Below are 26,080 nucleotides of genomic sequence, written 5' to 3' on the forward strand. Positions count from 1 at the left end.
GATTCATTTGCCGTTTGGACGCACAGGTGTGAACGTCTCATGCCCTGATAGCAGCTGGAGGAGGACTATCCTCCACCTGTGAGCGCTTTGGCACGGGTGAGGCAGCACCCCTGCTTGTTGAGAGTAAGAGCGATACGTATTTTCACGTTAAAAATTCGTCATAAATAAGTCTCCAATAATACCAGAAAAAGTCGCCAGATTTGTCGCTAGTCGCTTTTTAGAAAAAAAAAGTCGCTAAGGGGGTCTGAAAACTCGCTAAATATAGCGACAAAGTCGCTAAGTTGGCAACACTGATCGCCTCCGGCTGCAGGTCATTGATGGGATAAAGTGGATGGAGATTCGCTCCAAGCCGGGTGTGTACGTGAAAAAAAAAAATCGCCCTATGCACACAAAAAACACCGACATGGAACTGCAAGGTGGCACAATTACATTAGCGGTAGATAGTATGCACTAAAAGCTACAACTGCAATGGGTTATCCAGCAAAAAAAAAACTACTCATAAACTAAGAGCACATCACAACTTACCGACAGCAGAGTGAGGGAGGAAGCTCGGGGAGAATAAACAGTAGGCGTGCAGCAGCGGGTTTTATTCCTTCCAGACAAGGGCGTAGATTTGGCATGGACGGAAGGGACATGTCCAGCGATTATTGAATTGTCCCCACCAATAATTTGATCTATTCGAGTAAAGAAAAACAAACCCGATAGAAAGAAAAAACGATGTGTCAGCGTCTCATTCACCCAGCGGAGCAGAAAGAGTTAAATTACGTCCTCTACTGGAGTCCTACGTCATGTGACAAATATGGCCAATGTGATTGGCTGAGCCTTTCAAGGAGCTCTGTTTAGTTTTAGCAGCGGCAAACCGGCGCTGCCAGGAGGAGAGGAGGACGGTAGCAAAGAGGAAGAACCTGGATATAAGAAAGTGTTTTTCAAAGAAACCTGTAAGTCACTTAAAGTCAAGTTCACTCATACAATGTGTCCGTCATAATAACGTTACAGGCTATGCTAGGCTTTGGTGACACAAGATCACAGGTGAAGTTGGATGATGACTTGATGGTTCATGACTGTATTTGAAGCACATGTGTGACTGCATGTATGTGGAATGGCTCACTGTTATTCATCAGGTGACAGAGGCAGCTCTGCCATGTTGTAGCTCGGACAGAGGTGAAGAGGCGAGGTCACAGGTGACTGACTGATGATTTGGTGCTATAGATTAACTAGTATTTATTATCATGACAATTGTTAGGCTGCTGATGTAAATTGTTTCATTAGTGTATATTTGACAAAGAATCTGAATTGACATGTCTCACTTTTTATATGGCACGAATCCATGTGTTATTTTATCAGGTAGCAATATGTCCTAGTGCAGTCAGAGGGGAAGAGCCAGGGCCAAAGGTGAGGCACATCAAGCACACAATAATAATTTTAATCTGAGGATAAAACGCATGTACTGAGGCTGAAAGAAGCTTCAGTGCTCTCACAAGACTAAAAAGATGGCTAAGGTCAACAATGACTCAAATGAGATTAAACAATCCTGATGTATGCCATGTCCACCAGGAGAGACTGGACAGTATAGATGTAAAACAAATATGCCAGCAGTTTATCTCAGTTAACGAGAGGAGCAGGCATGTGTGTGGCTCCTTCACATAGTGGACATTGAGTTGTTGTGTGGGACATGTAGTCCATGTCTGTTGCTGTAACAGTAGTTCATGTTGAGACTAAAAAATCCCAGCTCACTGATTTGATCGAGGCAATAGTGCCTAAAATGTTGCATAATTTTGCTGAGAGATCTTTTACTTTGTGGTAATCTTAGTTGGACAAAAACCACCAGGTCAATAAGTGTTCCCTTAGTGCCAAAGTATAACAGATGTTGGTGTAGTATAACTGAAGTAATGATGTTAAGTCCTTAAAGTCATATTCATTTATTGTCATGACTGTATTTGAAGCTTTTTTTATTTTTGTATGATAATTGATTTATATGGAATATGGCTGAAGTAAACTAAAGCCTAAAATACTTAGTCAGTCATTTGTTTAATAGTAATTTAACATTATATAATTCACATAAAACTATGAATTGTAATTTTAAATGGTTTAAAAGCATGTAGAATAGCATATGTAGGCAAGTATATTTCTCCTTTTTTTTTTTTTTTTGTTGGTCAAGCAGCAAAGACAAAAAGGAAAAAAAAAGAAACAGGGCAGAGTTCGGTCCCCACCAACGCCAAAACCAAATCTACGCCCTTGCTTCCAGACTTTATTTAACCACTGTCATACATTGTTTTTTAGATTTCAAAGAAGACTCCGTGTAGCTATTCATTTTCCATGTATTTGATTGAAATGACAAACTGCTCTAAAATGATTAAAGAGCGTCATTTTGATCTGTGAATGTGAAAGTTAAGAGTCTGTTAATAGGTGCAGATCTCTGGAGGGGAGGCAGGGGAGTTTCCAGTCCACATTTCCAGAATGTGGACAATAAGGCACAGTTGAGAAAACTGATTATTTAATAGTATTAAATATAGAGTAAATAGAAACATTGGGTATGACTTTTCAGGCCAACGTGCCAAAACAGGCATTTCTGATGTCTTTTTGTACTACACTTTTCCTTCTCTTTCTTTCTAAATTCTTTAAGAAACTCTTCAGTCATTTTACACTTTACAATTTGTTCTGAATAACCTATCTTTTCTTCCTTTGAAGGATAATTCTTAGAACGCTTAAGTTTTCTTATAAGTTGGTGACTAAGAGCAATTCTTAGAATCTGAAAGCTTTGTAAATGTAAACATGTGGCCAGTTTTCTGTGAGTAGTGGTTGTTTTAACAGTCATTGTAATCACCCCCTGCTTCAAATGTGATATAATGTTTTTTTCCTCCAGGAACAAGAAAGCAAGAGAGAATATACTTTCTAAACAAATTCAAATAATTCTTACATGATTAAGTTAACAAAACACAAGTTCAGAAAATACAAATCAAGAAATAACGTGTAGTCACAAAGGTGATCTCTGTGCAGAGAAGAAAAAGGACAACAGTGATGAAGACCAAAGAAAACTGGAAACTAAAACACACTTGTTAACAGGCGTCCCTTAATGACTTCTGTCTATTTTAGTTTAATGAACTCTGCAGTGTCATTGTCATAATAAAAAAAAAAACAGCATAGAGCGGCTGAGTGAATGTGGTCTGGACTTTGTGGAGGAGAGATATGGTTTCAGAGATGTCATAGAAAGACAGCGAAAAACTCATGAGAATTTCAAAGCTGTTCTTTAACACTCCGACACTGGTCTCTCAATCTCCCATTGGAGAGGTTTTGATTTTCTTGTGCCAAAATGTATAACACGTTGGCTCGAAAGCAACTTTCATGTCACAACGTAATGCCCAAGATTTATCATTCCATCCAAATCCACATTCATCTGACATCCCGACTCTGCTGATATTCTTGTATGCGACTACTACAGGAATTCCTATCCCACACCACTTCACTTCCAAGTAACAACGTCCAGTCAGACTCTCTCTACTCAGGACCTGTCTAAACACAGTGAATCTGTCTGGATTACTAGTGTAAGACTCTTGATCGTAATATACCATAGCTTCTCGATTTCCTTTAGATAACAAAAGCTGTCTGTATGCTGTGTTTGGATCCAGTGTGATTTTTAAGAATCCAACTCTGGTCTTTGGCTCTGGTGGTGACAGTAGTTGTGTAGAAACTGGTTGTGATCCTCTGTGTGTGAGAGCTGCTCCAGCTCGCCGTCTTTCCTCTTCAGCTCAGCGATCTCCTGCTCCAGCTTCTCCTGAAGCTCTTTGACTCGACTCACTTCAGTTTCCTGCTGGGATCTGACCTGCTGCTTCACATCAGAGCTTCTTTTCTGGATGAGACGGATCAGCTCAGTGAACATCTTCTCACTGTCCTCCACTGCTTTATCAGCAGAGCCATTGATGGCCTCCACCTCCTGTTGAAGCAGCTTCACATCTTTCTCTCGCTCCTGGATTCTCTGCTGGATGTTTAGTCGTCTCACCTCGAGCTCCTTCTGCTTCTCAGTCCTTTCTGCTGCAGCTGGGACTGTTTCATGGCCTTTATGTTCATCCGTTGTGCAGAGATAACAGATACTCTGCTGATCAGTACGACAGAAAATCTTCATCACCTCATCATGACGAGAGCAGATGTTCTCCTGGAGCTTCTTGGAGGGGGCCACCAGCTTGTGTTTCTTTAATGGAGCTGCATCATTGTGAGGTTGGAAATGTTTCTCGCAGTAAGAGGCCGGACAAGATAAACAGAATTTGATGGCTTTCAGCTTCATCTCATTACTAAACCAGTGATCTCTAATGGAAAATTTCCATTTTTCTTGTTTAAAGTGTTAAATACTTATGCAAATGAAACACTGAAACACTGTAATAGACTGTTCAGTGGAAGTTTCTAAAACTAGATGAACTTATTTAAGCCTCAGTAGTTGAAGAAAACAACTCCCTCTGCAGCTGCTGATAACGCCAAAGGCATGAAACAGCATACCCATTGTTCCATTAGGTTTCATAGCGAGCCGCGTGACGTGTGTTATGATCAGTTTATGACTTCCTTCCCTCTTCGTTGGAATGCATAAAGGAGTGGAAGCTCCACTTCTGTTTTAAAGCTCTCCTGATTGTATAACTGTTTGATGTCTGTGTTTGCTCTCCTGCATGCAGTAATTTCACAGCTGATTGTGTTGCAGATTTTATTAACAGAAAATTCCACCACAGATGAAATATTAGTTAATGCTTCAGAGCAGGGAGCAGAAAAACATCTACTATCACACAACATTGTGTTTAACTTAAACATGAAAACACAACAGTCTTAATCGTTTGAATACATTTCACTGAAAGCACAACTTATAAACACTGTTCTCACTGCTGTATTAAAAGATTCTCCTCATCTATAATGATCAGGTTTAATTAAATATGAATTAACGGAGCAAAAAAAATATTAAAATTATTACAAACTAGTCTGTGTATTCAAAGCAGTGGTAAGAAACCTTAAATCTGTGGTATGCATTTCCCACACTCAGTGAAATGGCAACTCGGTTGCTTTTATAATCTTATTATCTTAAAAATGTATACAGCATTTTATTCTGTACACTTCAAGTATTAATTTGCCTCACATACACCTAACATGCATGTCTTTGGACTGATTAACATGGAAGAAACATCGTAACTCCACACAGAAAGGCCTCAGCCAGGATTTAAATCAGGAACTTTCCCACCACCCTATTACAAATCTCAGGTTTGTGCCAAAAACCATCTCTCAAGGTACGCTCTGGGCTCGGATCCTTATATGCACCATATATGACCCCTCCTATATATTTTTTTTTTTTACTATTACACTGTTTGCAGAATCCTGGGGCAAATTCCAACAACCAGCAGGTGGCTGTCTCTGAGTAACCTGTGCAAATGTGGTGGGGAAAAAAGACAGTTCCCATGACAATGTCAAGGTCCCCTCTGAAGTCTGTTACCCCTCTCACTTTAAAAAAAATCAAAGGCTGGAGCTTCTTTCTAATTGATGTTTTTATTTATATCGTTTTTCTTTCTTTGTCCTTGTCTCTTAAAATCCCTGAATATTTTCTAGAAACAAAAAAAAAAAGACTAAAATGGCTGAAAGTAGTACAGATGAGTGCCACGTGAGATCTATATCTGCAGGGGGGAAAGGTGTCATCTTTTTTTATATATACAATAAGTTGTCAATCTGCTTTAAAAGCCTCAACTGAAGTATTACATTTATAAAGAAGATGTCACTGCCACCTGCTGGAGAGAGAGATGGTGCATAAACATTTTTAAACAAACAAACATGCTTGCACAAGTCAAGATGAACCCCACAAACTGTATTCTGGTGTGAGCTGCACACCTGTCCCCTGTCTGCACACAGCAGTATTTACTGTGGAAGTCAGTCCACTTTGTAACACTGGGTAGGTCTTTTGAAACATTATCTGAACTAGCTTTCATTTGAGTCATTAGAGCTTAAAAGCGCATGTTTATATAAACCTATCATGTCTATCGATACACCTGCTTTTCCAGACGAGCCACAATGCCGGCAGATTAACTCGTGTCACAGATTAACTGGTGACGGTCAAACAGATGTGTGGTAGACTTGCCTTTAAACTGACATCATGCAGTTCAGCTTCTCATCCGCAGAGGGCCACAAATCACCATCAATGAACAGTTCTAGGAGATGTTAGTGTAGATGCTCCATGACTTAATAAGGCATTCTGTTTTAAGGGGCTAGAGAGAAAATAAAAGAAAAAACCATGCAAATCTGCATTTGCTCTCATTTTAAGAGCTTCTGTCTTTTCCTATTTCAGAACCAATGAGCGTACTTGGAGAGGTTGGTTAAAAAAAAAAAAAAAAATCACAAGAAAGAGAAATCAAACATTTGGATTCTCTACTGGCTCTGCTATGATTTGGCAGTCAGCTAAACTCCTTCCTTACATTAAGACTGATGACACGATTCCATCTGTTCACAGGTTTAATGACACAGGGGAAGGTGAAACTGCACCATACAGTACAAGGCATAATCACTTTTACATATTCACCATGTACAGATAAAACGATGAAAATATATTAACTACTTTTTATTACAAGTCAGCATATCCTCCTAAAATATACCGAGAGTGGCGTGTAACTGAAAATATTGTCAACCCCAAATAACAGACTGAACATTGGTTTCACCCTGGAAACATCCTTTAAATATAAACCCAACAATGTATACAGTGGTCCCTTGCTATAACGTGGTTCAACTTCTGCAGCCTTGCTGTTTTGCGGATTTTTTTGTGTGCAATTCTGAGCCCATTCTCACTCCTGAGGCGTAACATCCCGACGCATGTGTAGATTGACTCCAAACGGTTCTCATATGTCCTCAGTTTCCAATGTCATCATGTAGGAACGTGTTGGGTGCCCGAAAACATAATATGTTGACGATTTGTCACCTAGCGTAAAATGTTTGTTTGTTTTTTTACAACGCATTGTGTTCTGTGTCCTGATCAGCTGTAGACCATTGTCAATCTCCTCCTGTCTCTCCTGTACAGTACGGAATCGCTACATTGATAGCTTGCAGTGTAAGTCTAAATTTCTGTACTTTTCTCCCCAACACGTTTTGCACCATCAAAGGCACCTGCGGTAGCACCCAAAAGGCAGAGGAAGATAGCTGTCGCACAAAATCTTGAACTTCTGATTCATTGATTTATTAATGATTAATTGATGTTGAATTCTCTCGCAGGTGCTCTATTCCCATGTTCTGGACCAGAAAAGAGGGTTTTATTTTTGGTTTTATTTTATAATACTGGACTTATTTTTCTACAAAGGTTTGAACTTTGAGAGTGTCTAAACAAGAGAGAAAAGTGAAAATGTTCATGCCTGTGTGAGAAAAGTGTATAAAGTGTGTAGTGACGGGTTTTACAGCCTTAAAACATCTATAATAATTGTAAAAAATTAAGTTGGCTACTTTGCAGACTTCAACTATTGCGGGTTATTTTTAGAACATAACACCCACAATAAACGAAGGACCACTGTACATTACAATCTGATTTATTAAAAATAAAGTATTCTTAATGTATTTATTATAACTTAAAACCATGAAATTACCTTAAAACTGCATAACCGCTGATGACGGCAGCCACAAAAGGCATAAGATGTAAGTGGATGTTGCTGGATTTAACTAGCTGAGCACAGTCCGTCTCCTCAAATTCACTGGCTAACATCCTGTTTGCTAATGACATCAGTTCCTATCACAGACTATAGTGATTTTAAGGTGGCTCACGTGAGTTACCATTTCATATTTAATATCTAAGAAATATAAAATAACATTCTACCTTAAACTGAATTCATTTTTGATATCACAGCAGATTATTTTTAATGAGTTCATATTTGTTGAAAATGCAGAGGAGCTGGTTGTGAACTGAGCTTCAGAGAAACACAACATACTGATATTCAGTGTGAAGCTTTGAGTGGAAAAAGAAAAACAACAGAAAAACATGTGGATCCTGGAATAATCAAAGCTTCCATCTTTATCCATGAATCTGAAAACGTGTTTCTGAGTGAAACAGACAGACATGTACAGACTATCTGTTCAACAGTCAAAGTGTTTCTCTAAAGAGGCACGAGTACACTCTTTAGATTATTCTCTGCAAACAAACACTGAGGAACCAGGAAACCACACTCTAAATCCAGGACAAAGAGGTTCTGTGAATGTGGTGTTGAAGGTATGGAGGTGGATCAGGGTGTCAGAGGAGACTCTGTAGAAGGACAGAGTGCCAGCAGGACAGTCCACATACACTGCTACTCTGTTAGAGACTGAGGAGGAGGAGAAGGAGGAGGATGATATGGATGTTTCTCTGTTATTGTGACAGACAGAGTAACCATCATCGGAGCAGCTGAGACTCCAGGATTGATCATTCCACCCAAATGAACAGTTATCACTGCCACTTTTCCTTCGGATTTTTCTATAAGTCACTGATATGTCAACATCTCCTTTCCACTCAACCTCCCAGTAACAGCGGCCAGTCAGGCCATTTCTACACAGCAGCTGAGGATGAACATCAAATCTGTCTGGATGATCAGGATATAAATGAACCTCCTCCACATGTGTCACCTTTCTTTTGTTGTCAGACAGTTTGAGGTTTGTGTGTACTGTGTTTGTATCTATTGTGAGTTGACAGGAATCTGATGGAGAGAACAAACACAATCCAGTTGCAGTTATTGTTATCATCTGTTGATTGATTGACACTATGATGACTTCTGACATCAGAGAGGTGAATGAGTGATGTGACAGTTTGAAGATGGTTGAATGTGTGCTGCTTTGTTTTCATGAATCACATTAAAAACGCACTTACACTTCCTCAGACCTGGTCTCAACCATCGGACACCAGCAGGCTCCACCCTGAAAGGAGGAAGGGGATCAGACCAGCACAGTCTCTTTCAGCATGCACACGAGGACATTACATCATCATACACTGATACTGCTAGACAGTGATAAAGGAACAGTCCAACATTTTCAGAAATATGTGGCTATCTGTGAACCAGTATCTTTCAAATGCCACTCCCCTCCCCCAAACAAAACAAAACAAAACAAAACAAAACAAAGAGAGTTGTTGATTCTCACCAAGCAGAAGGTCCATATACACAATCACCAGTGTTTCCAAGTCCCAAGCATAAGTATTAAGAAATTTAAAGAGAGGATACGGGACATATTTAAAGAGAGCCTCCACCAGTGAGTGAATGAATAGTGGCATTGTAAAGCGCTTTGGGTGCCTTGAAAAGTGCTATATAAATCTAATCCATTATTATTATTATTATTATTATTATTATTATTATTATATGGAACAAGCCAGGCAGGGGAACAAAGTGAAAAATGTAAAGACTGTGGGAAGACATATAGTTATAGATATGTCCAAAGATCCCAAAACAACTGCAAAGACACTAGTGAATGACTTAACGTAGTCGTGAATTGTACAGGGTGGGCCATTTATATGGATACACCGTATTAACGTGGGAATGGTTGGTGATATTGAAGTCCTGTTTGTGGTACATTATTATCTGTGAGGGGGCAAGCTTCTCAAGTGGGTGGTGGCCATGGTGGCCATTTAGAAGTCGGCCATCTTGGATGCAACTTTTGTTTTTTCAATAGGAAGAGGGTCATGTGACACATCAAACTTATTGGTAATGTAACATGAGGGTTCACTAGATGGTTTGGAATCTCTCTGAATAATTAGGAACAGCAAGATGGAGACGGATAACTTTTTAGCAGCCACTTTACTCTCAGCACACCGCAACAACAACCCACACTTCCTGTGTGCCGCCCTCATGAATACTTCACTGGCCTCTCAGAAGCCAGGAAATCTTATACTCAGATCAAAACAGGGAAAACAACCAGGTAGATATAACACATACTTATTACTGGTTTGAACATGCATGTCTAAACATTCAAACATGTAAACATGTAAATATCAAAATACGTAACCACCAAATAGCTACATAACTAGCTTTATAACCTTTGTAAACACCTCTTTGTATATCAAATTAGATTTAAATTTACTTCTACACTTTACAGTAATGCCACAAGAAAAACAATGGTTTTAATGTCTTCCTCCAGTACCAGACCTTTTCTCCATACCTGAGAGTTTCCAGTTTCCAGGATGGATTCTTCTGTTCAGGCAACAACAGCTTCATTCCCAAGTCTCCTGGATGATTGTAGCTCAGGTCCAACTTTCTCAAATGGGAGTGGGAAGAACTCAGGGCAGATTCCAGAGAAGCACATCCGTCCACTGTGATCAAACAGCCTGACAGACTGCAGGTACATACAAAAAAAAAGTGTTTTATTTTCTTCCCAGAGAAAGTGAGCTCCATCCCCTCAATTTAATTTACCTACATTTATAAAAATGTCTTAACTTTTTATAGCAGAGATAACACTACAATATAAGAGAAAGAACCACAACTCTCAGATGGTCCCCTGTCAGCAGCAATTGGTCACAGGAAGGAGGAAAATCGTCTTACAACTAGGAAGAGACCGCCAACAAAATCTTGCTCAGGGAGGTTTAACCATCTGCTTTAACATGTAGGTGATGTTGGTGCGAGTGAGGACAAACAGCCCATGAGTCCTGTGTCAGATTAGATAAGACTGACTGATAAGGTTCAGTAAATGCTTCAGTAAAAAGATTCAGGTAACTCAGGCGGGAAAAGCAGGGCTCTCCTCACATAGTCCATAATGTAGATGGGGCGCTACCAATGTCAACCGAGTTGGGCAGTGGAAGGAAATGTGAGCTATATTCACTGAGCACAGGTAAAATAGCATAATAAATTAAACAAACAAAAAAACATTAAATGGAACAAAATGCATCCAGGATCATTTAAGGATTAAATATTGTTTGGGACTGTGTAAATAAAACTAAATTAAAATTTTCACGATTATAAAACTAGGGCAAAAAATCTTGTTATTTTTATTAAGTTATACAAACAAAATGCAAAAGAAAAAAAAGAGCAAAGCACATCTTGATCTGACCTGAGAGTTTCAAGTTTGCAGTATGGACTCTCCAGACCAACAGACAGAAGCTTCAATCCCAAATCCTTCACGTTGTTGTTACTCAGGTCCAGCTCTCTCAAACTAGAGAACCGCATGCTAAGAACTGAGGACAGGGCTTCACAGGCTGTCTCTGCAAGGTTACAGTGACTCAGTCTGCAGATTTATACACAAAAACACAAAGAACACTGATATAAGTCACAGTCACCTCAAGGTGCTTTATGTTGTAAGGTAGACCCTACAATAATACATACAGAGAAAAACCCAACAATCATATGACCCCCCTGAGATAAGGAAGACAAGATAAAAAAAATTCAGGGTCACCTGATCTAGCCCTAACTATATGATTTAGCAAAAAGGAAAGTTTGAAGCCTAATTTCAAAAGTAGAGATAGTGTCTGTCTCCCAAATCCAAAATAGAAGCTGGTTCCATAGAAGAGGGGATTCAAAACTGAAGGCTCTCCCTCCCATTCTACTTTTGAATACTACAAACCACGGGCAGGAAACATGGCAGGTGCCAGGGCTGTCCCACCAGGAATGATTCTAAGACTAGCATGACCTGGGCACAATGCAAGAAATATGTCTGCAAGGAGCATGCACACACTCTCTTCACATCCTGTGTACAGTAGTGAAGAGAAAAAATTTGGCTGTTGGACAAGAACTGTTCCATGTTCTGACTATGTTCTTATTATTTTCTGTTTCACAAATGGTTGAATTTCACATGAAATATGTACCACCCCTCCAAACAAACAGCAAAAACAAACAAAACATAACAAGTTAATAAAAAAAAAACTTCAACTCTACCATTGCCAGTCCCAGGCCTGTATAAGAAAAGAGGAGGGGTGATTGAAAGTGATGTCATGGTGCTAGAGCAAAAATTAATAAGATTCATTCTAAAGGGCATGGATGTAAACACCACGAGAAAGATTCAGATCTAGAATTAAACATTTGACCTGATGGTGGTGCTAGAGAAAAGGTCATGTCATCACCAAAGACCAACAGGGTTCATCTACTTGTGATTATTAATGTTGGCAGTAATTTTGAAAAGTTCTCAATTCAAACTTTTCAAGATACATTTATTCTAAATTAAAAGTTTGACTTCATGGCTTGATGGTGACACTAGAATTTTATTATCAAGAGAATACTAATGTATTCAATAAATAAACAAAGTGCCTGACGCAAACAATTGGTCAACAATTGTATGTAAACCATTTTGTAGAGGTAAATAACCCCCATGGTAAAACGTGATAGTAATATTTGAGGAGAATGGGAGGGTTAACTGATAAGAAAACAGAATATATATTGATCTGACCGGAGAGTTGTCAGTTTAGAGTATGGAAACTTCACTCTTGAATCCTGCAGGTCGTTGTTACTTAGGTCCAACTCTTTCAGACTAGAGGACTGGGAGTTGAGAATTGAGGAAAGAGCTTCACAGCTTTTCTTTGAGAGGTTACAGCCACTCAGTCTGAAAAATAAAAGATAAACTGAAAACACTGTTGTAGTGCAATGACAGTACACTGAAGTATTATTAGATTTAGCAATTTTTTAAGCAGTCTTGATCAACAATGTCAAAATTATTTTTGTAATTTTTTCTTAATTTCTTTTCTTCTTTGAGGCATCAAACAGTTCAATGCTCCCTGACCGCTAAGGACTCAACAACAATTATCTTATGTCTATGTTCAAAAAGTAAAAATCTCTCTCTCTCTCTCTCTCTCTCTCTCTCTCTCTCTCTTACACACACACAAACACACACAATTTAAACAAACCAACAAAAAAACAAAACAAATCATCCACTTGCATTGTAACTGGCTTCTGTACATTTTGGAAATGTTGTTTATATTTTTAGGTAGGATGGTGGGGCAGAAATTGGATTAATTGTAATTCAGAAAAGGGTTCCATGTTCATCTTTCTTTTGTTTTGTTTTTGGTTTTTTTGTTTTGGGGGGGGGGTGCTAAATGTGGGTTGTCGTAAAAATTTGTGCTATCTGAATGTTAAGATATAATCTAACAATACTGTGTCAGAATAAAACGTAATTTTACATTATACATTAACAGAAATGCATACAGTCTTGAAAACTTTGGATTATTACAAAATCACAGAACTACAAAAAAACCTAGGAGTTTCTTTCAATTTTAAAAAAGTAATTTAGAGATATCGGTTGACCTGATCTATGAGGGAAGCAAACAGGAAATCATTTAATATATGACTGTTCTATTTTCAATCATTTGTGAAATCAACCATTTTTAAATATAGTGATGAGTATATATTCACTTACAGAGCTTTGTTGGAAGTTTTGACCACTGGCAGCAGCCTCAGAAAAGCCTCCTCTGAAACAGAGTATTTCTTCAGGTCAAACACATCCAGATCTTTTTCTGATGACAGTAAGATGAAGACCATAGCTGACCACTGAGCAGGAGACAGTTTATCTGTGGAGAGACTTCCTGAACTCAGGAACTGTTGGATCTCCTTCACTAGCGAATAATCGTTCAGTTCATTCAGACAGTGGAACAGATTGATGCTTTTCTCTGCAGACAGATTCTCACTGAGCTTCTTCTTGATGTACTCAACTGTTTCGTGACTGGTCTGTGAGATACTTCCTGTCTGTGTCAGCAGACCTCGTAGGAGAGCCTGATTGGTCTGCAATGAAAGACCCAGAAGGAAACGGAGGAACAAGTCCAGGTGTCCATTTGGACTCTGTAAGGCCTTGTTCACAGCACTCTGGTGGAGATACTTTATACTACTTTTCTTTTTAAAAAAGAAAGACTTCTGGGAGGTTGGTTGTTGTTTTTCCAGCAGATTGACTCCAGAGTTGATGAAGGTCAGATGGACATGAAGAGCAGCCAGAAACTCCTGAACACTCAGATGGATGAAGCAGAACACCTTGTCCTGGTACAGTCCTCTCTTCTCTTTAAAGATCTGTGTGAACACTCCTGAGTACACTGAGGCTGCTCTGATATCGATGTCACACTCTGTCAGGTCTGATTCATAGAAGATCAGGTTTCCTTTCTGCAGCTGATCAAAAGACAGTTTTCCCAGAGACTTAATCATCTTCCTGCTCTCTGGACTCCAGTGTGGATCTGTCTCAGCTCCTCCATCATACTTGACCTTCGTCACTTTGGCCTGAACCACCAGGAAGTGGATGTACATCTCAGTCAGGGTCTTGGGTAGTTGTCCTCCCTCTCTGGTTTTCAGCACATCCTCCAGAACTGTAGCTGTGATCCAGCAGAAGACTGGGATGTGGCACATGATGTGGAGGCTTCGTGATGTCTTGATGTGGGAGATGATCCTGCTGGCCTGCTCCTTATCTCTGAATCTCTTCATGAAGTACTCCTCCTTCTGTGGGTCAGTGAACCCTCTGACCTCTGTCACCATGTCAACATAGTCAGGAGGGATCTGACTGGCTGCTGCAGGCCGTGTGGTTATCCAGAGGTGAGCAGAGGGAAGCAGTTTCCCCCTGATGAGGTTGGTCAGTAGCACATCCACTGAGGTGGACTTTCTAGGGTCAGTTAGGATTTCAGTTTTGTGGAAGTCCAGAGGCAGTTGACACTCATCTAGACCATCAAAAATGAACACAACCTGGAAGTCTTCAAAGCTGCAGATTCCTGCTTCTTTCATTTCAGTAAAGAAGTGATGAACAAGTTCCACCAGGCTGAACTTTTTCTCTTTTAGTATATTCATTTCCCTGAAAGGGAATGGAAATATGAACTGGATGTCCTGGTCGGCTTTGTCTTCAGCCCAGTCGAGGGTGTATTTCTTTGTTAAGACTGTTTTCCCAATGCCAGCCACTCCCTTTGTCAGCACTGTTCTGATTGGTTCATCTCTTCCAGGTGAGGCTTTAAAGATGTCTTCTTGTCTGATTGTTGTTTCTGGTCTATCTGGTTTCCAGGATGCTGTTTCAGTCTTTCTGACCTCATGTTCATCATTGACCTCTGCAGTTCCTCCCTCTGTGATGTAGAGCTCTGTGTAGATCTGATTCAGAAGGGTTGGGTTTCCTTCTTTAGCAATCCCCTCAAACACACACTGGAACTTCTTCTTTAACTTCGTTTTAAGTTTACACTTACAAATTGCTGCAACATGTTCTGAAAACAATAAAAAAACAGAAAACAATGAAATGAAATGCATATGACTATTTGTGCCCCCTAAAATATGCATGTGTAATATTTTTGTTAACATTAATGAGACATTACTAAATGTTCCATTCATCCAGCAGCTTAAATATCTAGAGAAATTGTCTTACTGCTCTGCAGACGGTCAGCCAGCTCCTCCTGCTTCAGTTTCCTTAGGAAGTGCAATGTGATCTTCACAAATGCTTCTCTGCTGCTCTGCTGCTCATCATCCTCACCCTTCAAAACCTCCTCATTCACAATCTTATTCTCTACGCATTCTGGGTAATCTGGACTCAGAACCTTCTGGATCTTCTTCAGCTCATTCTTTACAAAAAGGATGATATTGTCCTCCAGCAGCTGGAACAGAATACTTTATGAATGACCCAGTCAGACTGAAATCATGCAGCCAAACATCAGATCCATGTTGGACAATCCACTGGTCGAACAAAGAGCAGCATGGAGATGACTGGGAACAGATGACTGGACTTTCTCATTGGTAACTTTATACATTTGTGTCACGTCTTAATTGACTGTTCAGTTGTTCTCAGTAGGATGATGCACCTCTTTATTTTGCTGCTAAATATGATACCATCACTCTCAACTTCCATCTACCTAACACCCACTCACTTAAGAGCAAGGGACATATCTTCTATGATCTCTTTACCAACTGTAAGCTAGACTTTCTCTGGTCAACTGAGACTTAGCAATGCCCAATGACTTGTCTCAGTTGAATTAATCCACTCCTCCTGGGTTTGTTAACATCTTTCAATCCTGTAGTACTGGCCGGGGACTAGTACTGGCTCATCTATCATGAGAGGTGAAAAGTCATACTAGTCTCTGCTCCTGTGTCAGTTCTTTTGAATCTACTGTGTGTTAAATGTCTGTTCCTACTCCTAGCATTATTTCAACTGTCTACCATTTCCCTAAACTCAACAATCAGTTCCCAAATGATTTTGCTGCCTGCCTCACATCTATCACAGTATTAATAACTCTCTCATCAGAGATTTTGTATCTTACCTTGAGAGTTTGGATTTCAGCAGCATATTGGTGTTGCTACTCAGTCTAAAGGAAACATTTGAAACCTGATTTGCTGCTCTGGTGTAACCCCGCTTACCTATGAAACTCTCTTTATTAACAATTCTCTATTAATAATTCTCTCTCCAGTAGCATTGACTCTTTCATAGACATTCAGAGTTTATTCACCACTGAAGAACTGATTTCACTCTACAACACTGAACTCCATGAAAAAAAAAAGATCTGTTTTCTCCTCTTTCTCTACCCCCTGAGTTTACACCTGAACTTTGACTATTACTGTCACAAACTTTAGAGGCTCTACAAAAGAACTGGACTTGTATAAAAATCATAAACGACATTATAAGGACAGCATTGCTCACACTTGCCCAGTTACTATTGTCATATTATCTCTTCTAATGAAGGTAACACCAAGTCACTCTTTTCATTGCTTAACAACATCATCCAGTCTCCAAAAGTTGATTCTGTTCATCTGGACGTAGCGTTTTGTGGGAGAAATGTTTCGTCACTCATCCAAGTGACTTCTTCAGTCTCAGCTGACTGCAGGTTTCCCCCAATCTTATAAATAGTACATTTGCATAATGACAATCTGCATGTCTTTGGACGGTGGGAGGAAGCTGGAGTACTGGAGGTATTTTATCATTCATTTCTTCTCCATGTACTATCTTTCATAAATACAACAACAATTTCCACTGACACACAAATGACATCCGGCTTAACAACAAATCTACCTTGCCTCCCTCCTCACTCACTGACTATATATCGAAAACAAAATCATGGTTGTCTTCAGATTTATTCAAAATAAATAGCGACAAAACTAAGGTTCTCCTCATTAGTATAAAATCAACACAATCCAAAACAATTTTTCCTTAGTCAGTGACTGTTCCTCTGTCTCCCCCTCCTCACGGGTTAAGAGTCTGGGTGTCATTCTCGACAATACATTATACTTTCATTCATTGTATTTGCATCAATAATAATAATAATAATAATAATAATAATAATAATAATAATAATAAGTATTATTATTATCATTATTATTATTATGTAGATGTTTTGTTTAGTAGTAAAGTAGTTGTTGAACATGTGCAGACCATAAATATGGAGTCCAGGTGTGTTTCATGCTGCTGGGCAGACTGACCACAGGGAAACTCTGAGCTGTTCTGGCCCACTCTGTGGAAAAATCATGAAGAATTAGTCCAAGTACAGGATGCCGATCCACCACATCTTTGATTGCACCATTAATGCTAAATACGGGTTTATGAGCAGCATGCGCTCACAATCAGATTAGTTCGTTTTTTTCCTTTTCAGAGAAAACCTTTCATACATTCTTAAACCTGTTAGAAGACATACAGCATGAGTATTTTCAACTAAATGCAAGTGATGGAGTGTTGAATACCTAAACAGAGAGAATTGCAGCAGTCCAGTCTAGAGGTGATGAAGGCATGAATAATTTTCTTTTAGATTTTTAGGAGGAAGATAAGGCTTCGCTTTGGCAATTTCATGTAACTGATAAAAACTGTTTTTCACAACTGTGGACACTTGCTTCTCTAATTTAAAAGAGCTATGTAAAAACACTCAGAGATTTCTTACAGTGTGGGAGTGATAACAAGCAAGAGGCCCAAGGGTATCCGTTGACTTATCCAAAGGGGCATGACTTCATAAAACAATAACTTCGGTCTTATTTTCGTTTAGGGTGAGAAAATTCAGTCTTTAACATCATGTAGACAGTTAAGGAAAGGTGGCAGTGGACAGAGACATCCAGTATCAAGGGGAAGTAAATTTGGATGTCATCAATCTAACAGTGAAAGGCAATGTTGTATTTCTTGAAAATAGATCCCAAAGGCAGGATGTATAAGGAGAAGGGAGTTGGGCCCAAAACAGACCCATGTGGCACACCGCAACAAATAGGGTCGGAGGAAGAGGAGTATTCTTCAGTAGCAACAGAAAAGGACCTCTCTGATAGTTATAATTTAAACCCTGTTTATTACGGCTCCTTTAAGACCAACAATGTGTTAAAGTCTTGATAAAAGAATGTTATGTTCAGCTGGACTAGAACAACAGAAAATCAAACATGCCAGAACATGTTGAATAAAAAAGGTTAGCTAGCTCTTCAACCACTAGTTCCAAACTAAAGTTGTGTTGGGATTAAATAATTTGCAGTGCCTCAAAAATACTATGCTTTTTATTAATAATAAGTGTTATAAAGTTATAGAGTACAGTATTAAGTGGACACAGCCCTGAAAAATAAAGGCATGAAACCATGTGTGCTGCGAGAGTAGAAAGCTGCAGACTCTTGCTCACACTTGCGTTGGAAAATGTAGACAAGAGGGGACCATCTCTAATGGAAGGTTACTGAGACACTGTTGTTTAGACTAGAATGAGAGAGCATCTGGAATAAAACTGTTAGGGGCACAGCACCATTTTGAGATCCGTGGCAACGTGTCATGCAGGACGCATCTCCTTTCTAGAAGTAATGTGAAAGAGAAATAAAGGGTTAAATGGTCTACTGAGCAGTGTTTTGTCTTCCATCGGATGCCTCTGAGGAACCAAAAGAACTCAGCGAAGTGTTGATATTTACAGTTGGCATCATACGTCATACAGTTAGTAAAAGCAGAGAATAGTGAGCAGCGGTCAATGAATTTATCATGCATAACTGACGCACAGGTCCCTCACTGTTCAACTCCACATTACACACTGCGATATTAAACATCACTGGGAAATGATCTGATATCCCACAGTCCTTGATTTCTGTAATACAAACATCCAGACTGTTTGACAGCACCTGAACAAGTGTGTGGCATTTCGTGAGTTGGATCACACCCACTGAGTAAGATTAAAGTGTCCATAAGGGGAAGGAAGTCCTTTACTAGTGGTCCAGTCTCACAGCATACATGGATGTTAAAATCACCAACAATTAAAACACAGTCATATCCTAACATAAGATTCCCCAATAAGTCAGCAAAATCGAGATTAAAATCCTTAACGCATTTCGGTGGACGATACACCACAGCTCAGAGGACTGAGGGAGCGGAGTTCAGTTCCAAAAACTGCACCTCAAAGCTGGGGTAGAAAAAAGGTGGCAGTTGCCGGCAGCGAAATTTGTTTTTAAATACCAAAGCTAGCCCTCCATCTCTACCAGTGATCCGGGGAGAGCTGAGAAATGAACAATTGGGGGGAAGGAGTTCTGAGAAAGAAAAAAACACACTGGGTCGAAGCCAAGTTTCAGTCAGGAATATAAAATCCAGTCCTGATGAGATTAAAAAAGAAAAAAAAAAGTCATTTCAGATAAAAGTCTTGTTTGCCAACAACATATATCCAACAACATCAAGCAGTTAAATCAGCTCTCAAAGACTTCATGTTACTAACAGCTCACCTCTCTGCAGCAGATGCCTGCTGGACTTTAAAATTAATGAAACGTTCATTAGAGTCGTCAGTCTTTAAGGACACACAGCTGGGTGGAGGTTCAGGCTGGTTCCTGTGAATAATGATGAAGCAGTGATGTGAGTGCTGAGCTGTGACATGGAGAAGAGTCATGGACAGTTAGAGATGGTCATCTCACCTCTGAGCTTTGGTCTGGCTCTCATCTTCCCCACACAGAGTGGTTTTAGAGGGAGGGACTCCCTCCTCTCTGTCCTCACACGGATCCATGCTGCCGAATTCACATCCACGTCAGCTCACACGCACTTTCTACCTTCACCTGCAGAGGAAACACCAATCATTCATGTGCACATCAACTGAAATACTATTAATGCTATTGTATAAGTTTAGCGTGACTTGTTTTTTCTTGTCTTTTCTCATTTTCACAAAACACAAGAGATGTAACATTTCTTTTAGTTGCCGATGTTCCTGATGTTGGTCTTGCCGTGCCTTGGTCCTCTAAACTACTGAAGTGATGCACTGTACAGTGGTAAGTAACATAAATATAAATGTAACATAAAAAGTTACAAATATTTTACTAAATGTTGTAAAAAATGACTTGAAAAAACATGTTTTTGTAAGGTTTTGAGCTAAATGTGGAAAGATGTTGATGTTAATTTCAGCACGTTTCCCTTTACAAACGGCGCCCCATAGTGTAGCCTTAATGTGGTCAGACTTTTTAATTGGTTGCTCCTAAATACACTTTTATTGTAGCTCTGTTTTACTTGCAAATGTGTGTGAAATGCTCACGTTTACATCATTTAACACATGGGCACACAGTAATCAAATTACTCAATGATTCGGTCCAGCACTATAATAGATATAGAATGACTGAAAACAGAAAGGAAGCTGTTTGTCAAGAACCCAAAAACACAAGAACAGCTTGAACAGATGAGTCAGCTATCTGGGTTACGATGATGTTAAACCCTTTTTTTATTGCACAGAAGATTAGAGATGATCTGCCAACACAGTCTCATTCCTAACTCATCAGAGAACCTCTGTGATCACATTTTGGACACATCTGGAACCGACAGCAAGGTAGTGACTCTGCTTTATTTTCTGACCATATTCTTTACAATTTGTTTTACATTGCTCGCATTTATCACTGTGATCACAAACTACAAAAGGTAACTGTTGTGGAAATTTTAAATAAACTGCAAACACCCGGTAAGCGTCTTTTTGAAGCAGAGTTTATTATACACACTGCATGTGGAGAGAGCGCTCTGGTCACAAACCAGAATGGTCTCTAAAGATGGGCGCTGCCTTACATATGACCCGGCCAAACTCATGGACAAAGGAAACTCCTCAGCACATCACGTAGCTCTATACCTCCCAGTTCAGCTCATCCTCGAACCCTTCCCCCCAAAGGAGTATTACGACCAACCGGCACCTCCCTTATGCGGTGCCTATATGCCTGTAACCCACATACAATGACCCCACTGTGAAGGTGTGATAAACATAAGGCCCACTTGAGATAACATCCTACATGCATATAACTATGGGACAAAGTGATACTATTATTACCAATGTAAAATACATTTTACTACATAGAATAAAGAAATCTTCCATCACAAAACTATTTCCACATCAGCTACACCAACAGAGAGCTGACAGACAGATAGTCCAAGAGGATTTAATGATACCATCAAAATTATTAGTTTAGCCTTTAGTTATAGAACATAATTCACATGCAGACATCACAATTATAGAATTTAATAAATCCAGAGCTACAAACGTAGAGAAATGTTTTTTAAAAAAACCTTAAAGTTATGAAATATTACAGTGATCTATAAATACAGTCAGGTCAGTTCAGCTCCATTAGTTTCTGTGACGCCAAAATTATCAGCTGTTAGCAGAGGAATGTTTTTAACTGAACACTTCCTCATGCCTGAGTGTGTCACGCTACATGTGGGTCTGAGTGTGAACATTAACTTGGTTATTACAACTTTATTCTTCTCTGTTCTTTCTGTTTTTAAATACGTGCTTCTGTTTTTCATCAACAAATAGGAGTCCTTGTTAAAGTGGTTCAGATCTTCACATCTGAACATTTCTCTGAGTTTTTTGTACATACACCGGATCCCAAATTATTATACAAATTGTGTTTATTTAAGTCTCATAAAGATTAAATAAGTTGTTTTTCAATTAAACTCAAGGATGGAATTGTGGTGGTGATCTTTGGATCACTGAAATCAAATCACAATGGTGAAGGTTTCTGCCAGGCAAATACATCAGATTAAGAGAGCAGCTGCTAAAAGGCCATTAAAAAGAAGCAAACACATATTTTAAGTTGCAGGTGCCTCTGCAGCCCCACGAATGTCAAGCTGTAGGATCCTCCAGAGACTTGCAGTTGTGCATAAACCTTCTATTCAGTCACCCCTAACCAATGCTCACAAGCAGAAACAGCTGCAGTGGGCCCAGAACTACATGAAGACTAATTTTCAAATAGTCTTGTTCACTGATGAGTGCCGTGCAACCCTGAATGGTCCAGATGGATGCAGTGGTGGATGTAGTGGTGGATGGTTGGTGGACGGCCATGATGTCCCGACAAGGCTGCGTCGTCAGCAGGGAGATGGTGGAGTCATGCTTTGGGCCGGAATCACGGGAAAAGAGCTGATCGGCCCCTTTAGGGTCCCTGAAAGTGTGAAAATGACCTCTGCGAAGTATGACTGACCACTTTCTTCAATGGTACAAAAAGAAAAACTGTGCTGTCCGCAACAAAATCATCTTCATGCAAAACGATCTCAAGCTGCAAGGAATACCTCTGCATCATTGGCTGCTATCGGCACAAAAGGAGAGAAACTCATGGTGTGGCCATTGAATGCAACATAGATCTTAACCTTTACATAAAGGACTTAATTGACTCAAATAACATCAAGTGAGCCTTTGAAAACTGTTCAAAAGGAAGAAAAGTAAAAGCATTTTACAAAAAATCGGAAGACTTGGGACGTCAAAATGGAGAGAAAGGCAAGAGACCACACCTAGTCCGACTATCATTGATTAAAAGCTTAAAAGGCTAAACAAGAAAACTGAGACTCAAATCCACTGATTTATCCAAAAAGAGAAAGTACAAAGTGAACTCGACAGCGACACAAAGACATGGAAAAGTTGCCAAATACTTTTCTGCACATCATGCATGATGTAAGTCACATCCCTCTTGAATTTTCTTCTGTTGTTCATGTTTTTACTGAAACATTCTGCTTCTTTACTTCATCTTGTTTCAACAATAAAACCAGTACAAATTCAGTAAAACCTGAAAGTCCACTTCTCAGCAACAAACTAATTTGTCTAATGGATCCAGTGTCTTAAAAAAATGAGTGATCAAAGTTTGTCCTGAAGTAAGAGCTGAACATCTGGTTCAAACATCACAGAGCAGAAACAAACAGTCAAACTGTTAAAGTAGGAGACAAAAAAACTTACAGTTTCTTCACACAGAGACACGAACAACAAGCTCCACACCTGGACATTAAACAGGGACACACAGGTGAGCTGCTTACAGGAAGGAGGTGGGACTCCACCTGAAGCAGGGCAGGTGGGAGGGGCTAAGCTCTGTGTGTGTTGATGCTGTAACATTAAAAAATATGTTGTCTGACTGCTCAGACTAAATCTAGTCAGAGTAAAGTTCGCATGCTGACGTGTGAGTACACGAAACCTTGTTGAAGCTGCAGGTGTGAACACACTAATCACAGATCGTCTCTCACACACTGTTTGCTTTGCTTGGAATATAAAAGCTTCAAATGTTCAGCATGTTTCTCTGGATTACTTAATATATTATCATGCTTTTCACAACTACATGAATGTACTATTGCTGTGTGATTTATTACTGTTACTGAAGGTCCCGTAGTAAAGGGACCTCTGGCTAATACGGCGGGGTCCCTGTCGGCTCGTAGCCGAAAAATAGCTTTACTTTGTTGTGTTGGTCAACTTTGCTTGCGAGAGACAGAGAGAGGCGTTGAAAGGCTGCTCCAACGGAACTTATTGTTTGGGACAGTCGAGTCTTAATAGCTACTTATAACTGGGCTCGTCAGGCACTCTTCTTGGCTGCAGTGGTTATTATTATATTTACATACTACCAGCTCCCATTTTTGCTCGATGACAACTCAGTTTGCCGACATTCCTCATCATACAGAGGTCCGCTGGCTGAGTTGGGGAAAAGTTCTCAACAGAGATTTTGAGCTAAGCAAGGAAATCTGTCAGTTCATGGACATGGCATGTATGATGCGGCGAAGGCATTTCAAGTAAAGCTGTCACAAATGCACCAGTGCAACTTGCCTCACGTTCCCTGTTGCCGAGTAATGTTGAACAAAGTCGGCGCACTTTGCTCCGCTAACATCACTGTTTTATCCCTTGTTCTTCCTGTTTTGAAAAACCGTCTTTCTCACTGAACTGCTCACTAAACTAGAATTGTATTTGCTGGAAAATGACAGAAATATAATCTCATAATAATTATTACAAGAGCAGGTTGGGATGCATAATTGATAACAGGAAAATACACTGCTCGGTTACGTCAAATCATCATCAATGAATGTGGTAAAACAGAATCTACAGCTTTATCACCACCTGCACTCATGTATATATCTATCTACTTAGCACTTTTAATTCTTATTCTCATGTATATATCTCATGTATATCTCATGCACATATCTTTCTATGTAGCACTTTTAATTCTTATTACTACTTTTATTTTTTCATGTCTATTTAAGTGCTATTTATGACACTATGTTTGCACTGAAGCACCGCAGCAATTTCCTAATGTTGTAAACCTGCTCAACATTTGGCAATAAACCCCTTTCTGATTCTGATTCTGATTCTGATCATTTGAGATGAATTTTTCCACACGTCCACTCTTACCTGTTTCTCTTGGCTCTCTTCCTCTTTGTCCTCCTCTCTCAATCCTTGTTAAATCTTACAGTGAATAAAAGACATGAACTGATCCACATCTGTTTATAACAATATTCAAACCCAGTCTGCAGCTGGACACTCACAGGTAACATCATTTTGACTTGTTGTCACCTTGATCTGCAGCTATACCGGAAAAAACACTGAAGCCCAATTCCATCAGAATAGAAACAGAAATCTTTAACAAACTAAAATAATAAATTGCATCATCTCCTCAGCTGGCGACTCGCAATATACCAGCAGACTAGTGGATCAATAGGTTCAAGTTAGCTATTCATTTCTAGTAGTTTAAAATACACCATCTACTAGTTTTATACATGATTTAGAGAACAAATACAAATAAGCAGACACTTTATAAGTCACAGCAACGTCCCCGCACTATCAGAACAGTTTGAACTTTTGCTGTATTTCCGTTAAAGTGTGTTTTAAATTGGTGTCACTAATCTTCTTTCTGCCGTAACAACTAAAGTCTTATTAGTCAATCAATGACTGAATGATTGTTTTTGACTACATCTTTTCTATTAAAAATAATGTTTGAGTTGTACAAGTTATTCTACAAATATTTAACTTAAATATAATATCTATGTTAAAGGATTCCTAGATCACCATATGACATGGAACGTTTACCTACAGTTGAAGTAGGTAAACGTGCCATGTTAAATTTAAATCAGGTTACACCATAACAATGAGATATGGTGTAAGCTGTTGCTAACATATCAAAATGTCATGGCGGAAACACTCTGGACTCGTCCGGGATTTGAACCCGGGCCCGCTTACACCCAAAGAGCTCGCAGATGTTTGGTTACTTTGTCACTATGCTGACTAACTGTCTTTGATTTGTTAGAAACGGTGATATTTAGCACAAAATCCAACAGGCTTTAAATCAGAAAGCTAATCTTTCACATACACCGTAATAATGAAATCACCGTCCTCCTCTGCTTTATGTTGGCAGGTTCTAAGTAGAGAGAGTCTGACTAGACGTTGTTACTGGGAAGTGGAGTCGAGAGGGAGAGGGGTTAAAGTTGCAGTCACATACGAGAATGAAGAACATCAGTGTAGATTTGAAATGAATGCTAGAGGTGAAACACACCATGGTGTAATAATCATTTATTACACACGGGCAATTCAGGATGTAATATAGATTCTAACTTAAAAGTTCCTCTTGTAAGGTTAAGATTAGTGGTATAGGTTGTATCACAGAGTCTCCCGGCCTCCCCTTCCTACCTTGTACTCATACATGAGTAGTAATATGTATGTATGTATTCCAAAGTCTTTGAGACCTTTTTGGAAAAAACTTGTTGGCAGGACATCTAAACAGCAAGAGGAGGAGTTCAGTTGACCAAAGATCTCCTTCGGGTCTTTGCTGTTAATAGGGTGAAACTGTTTCATGGTGTTTAAACAGTTTTTTGGTGGACACAGTACATATCCTGAATCTGCTGTTGATGTACCAATTGCTTGTCTAATCTTTTTGATTTTTTCTGTGAAGAATTTGGCAAAGTCATTGCAGGCCATGGTCGAATGAAGTTCAGCTGCCACTGACACAGGAGGGTTTGTTAGCCTGTCAACTGTAGAAAATAAGACCCGAGCATTATGGCTGTTTTTAGTGATGATGTCAGA

At 39.4% G+C, this 26,080-nt stretch overlaps 2 protein-coding genes, 1 long non-coding RNA gene and 1 pseudogene across 3 annotated transcripts; all 4 read right to left on the reverse strand.

The window, feature by feature from the left end:
- Positions 1 to 2,256: 2,256 nt before the first annotated feature.
- On the reverse strand, positions 2,257 to 7,291 carry LOC120718469 (annotated as a pseudogene).
- A 20-nt stretch (positions 7,292 to 7,311) lies between these two features.
- Positions 7,312 to 8,743, reverse strand: LOC120718470 (stonustoxin subunit alpha-like). The gene has a single exon (XM_040007016.1). It carries the CDS (start codon positions 8,740 to 8,742, stop codon positions 8,116 to 8,118), a length of 627 nt encoding a protein of 208 aa, XP_039862950.1. The 5' UTR covers position 8,743; the 3' UTR covers positions 7,312 to 8,115.
- Positions 8,744 to 13,283: 4,540 nt separating this feature from the next.
- On the reverse strand, positions 13,284 to 15,490 carry LOC120718466 (protein NLRC3-like; the record flags this gene model as incomplete). Its single annotated transcript, XM_040007013.1, has 2 exons — positions 13,284 to 15,079; positions 15,250 to 15,490. Coding segments are annotated over 2 exons (2,037 nt in total), but the record flags the coding sequence as incomplete, so codon positions are not given.
- Positions 15,491 to 19,444: 3,954 nt separating this feature from the next.
- LOC120718474 lies at positions 19,445 to 23,335 on the reverse strand. Its single transcript, XR_005692500.1, has 3 exons — positions 22,985 to 23,335; positions 19,710 to 19,847; positions 19,445 to 19,625 (listed from the first exon to the last, which is right to left on the reverse strand). It is a non-coding gene; the product is annotated as an uncharacterized LOC120718474 (long non-coding RNA).
- Positions 23,336 to 26,080: the final 2,745 nt, after the last annotated feature.

The sequence above is a fragment of the Simochromis diagramma genome, unplaced genomic scaffold (assembly GCF_900408965.1).
Source record: "Simochromis diagramma unplaced genomic scaffold, fSimDia1.1 OVJJ01000141.1, whole genome shotgun sequence".
Classification (NCBI taxonomy): Eukaryota; Metazoa; Chordata; class Actinopteri; order Cichliformes; family Cichlidae; genus Simochromis; species Simochromis diagramma.

Coding starts and splice junctions, on each gene's coding strand:
- LOC120718470 (XM_040007016.1), bottom strand. CDS start 8,742: ATGTCAGAAGTCATCATAGTGTCAATCAATCAACAGATGATAACAATA.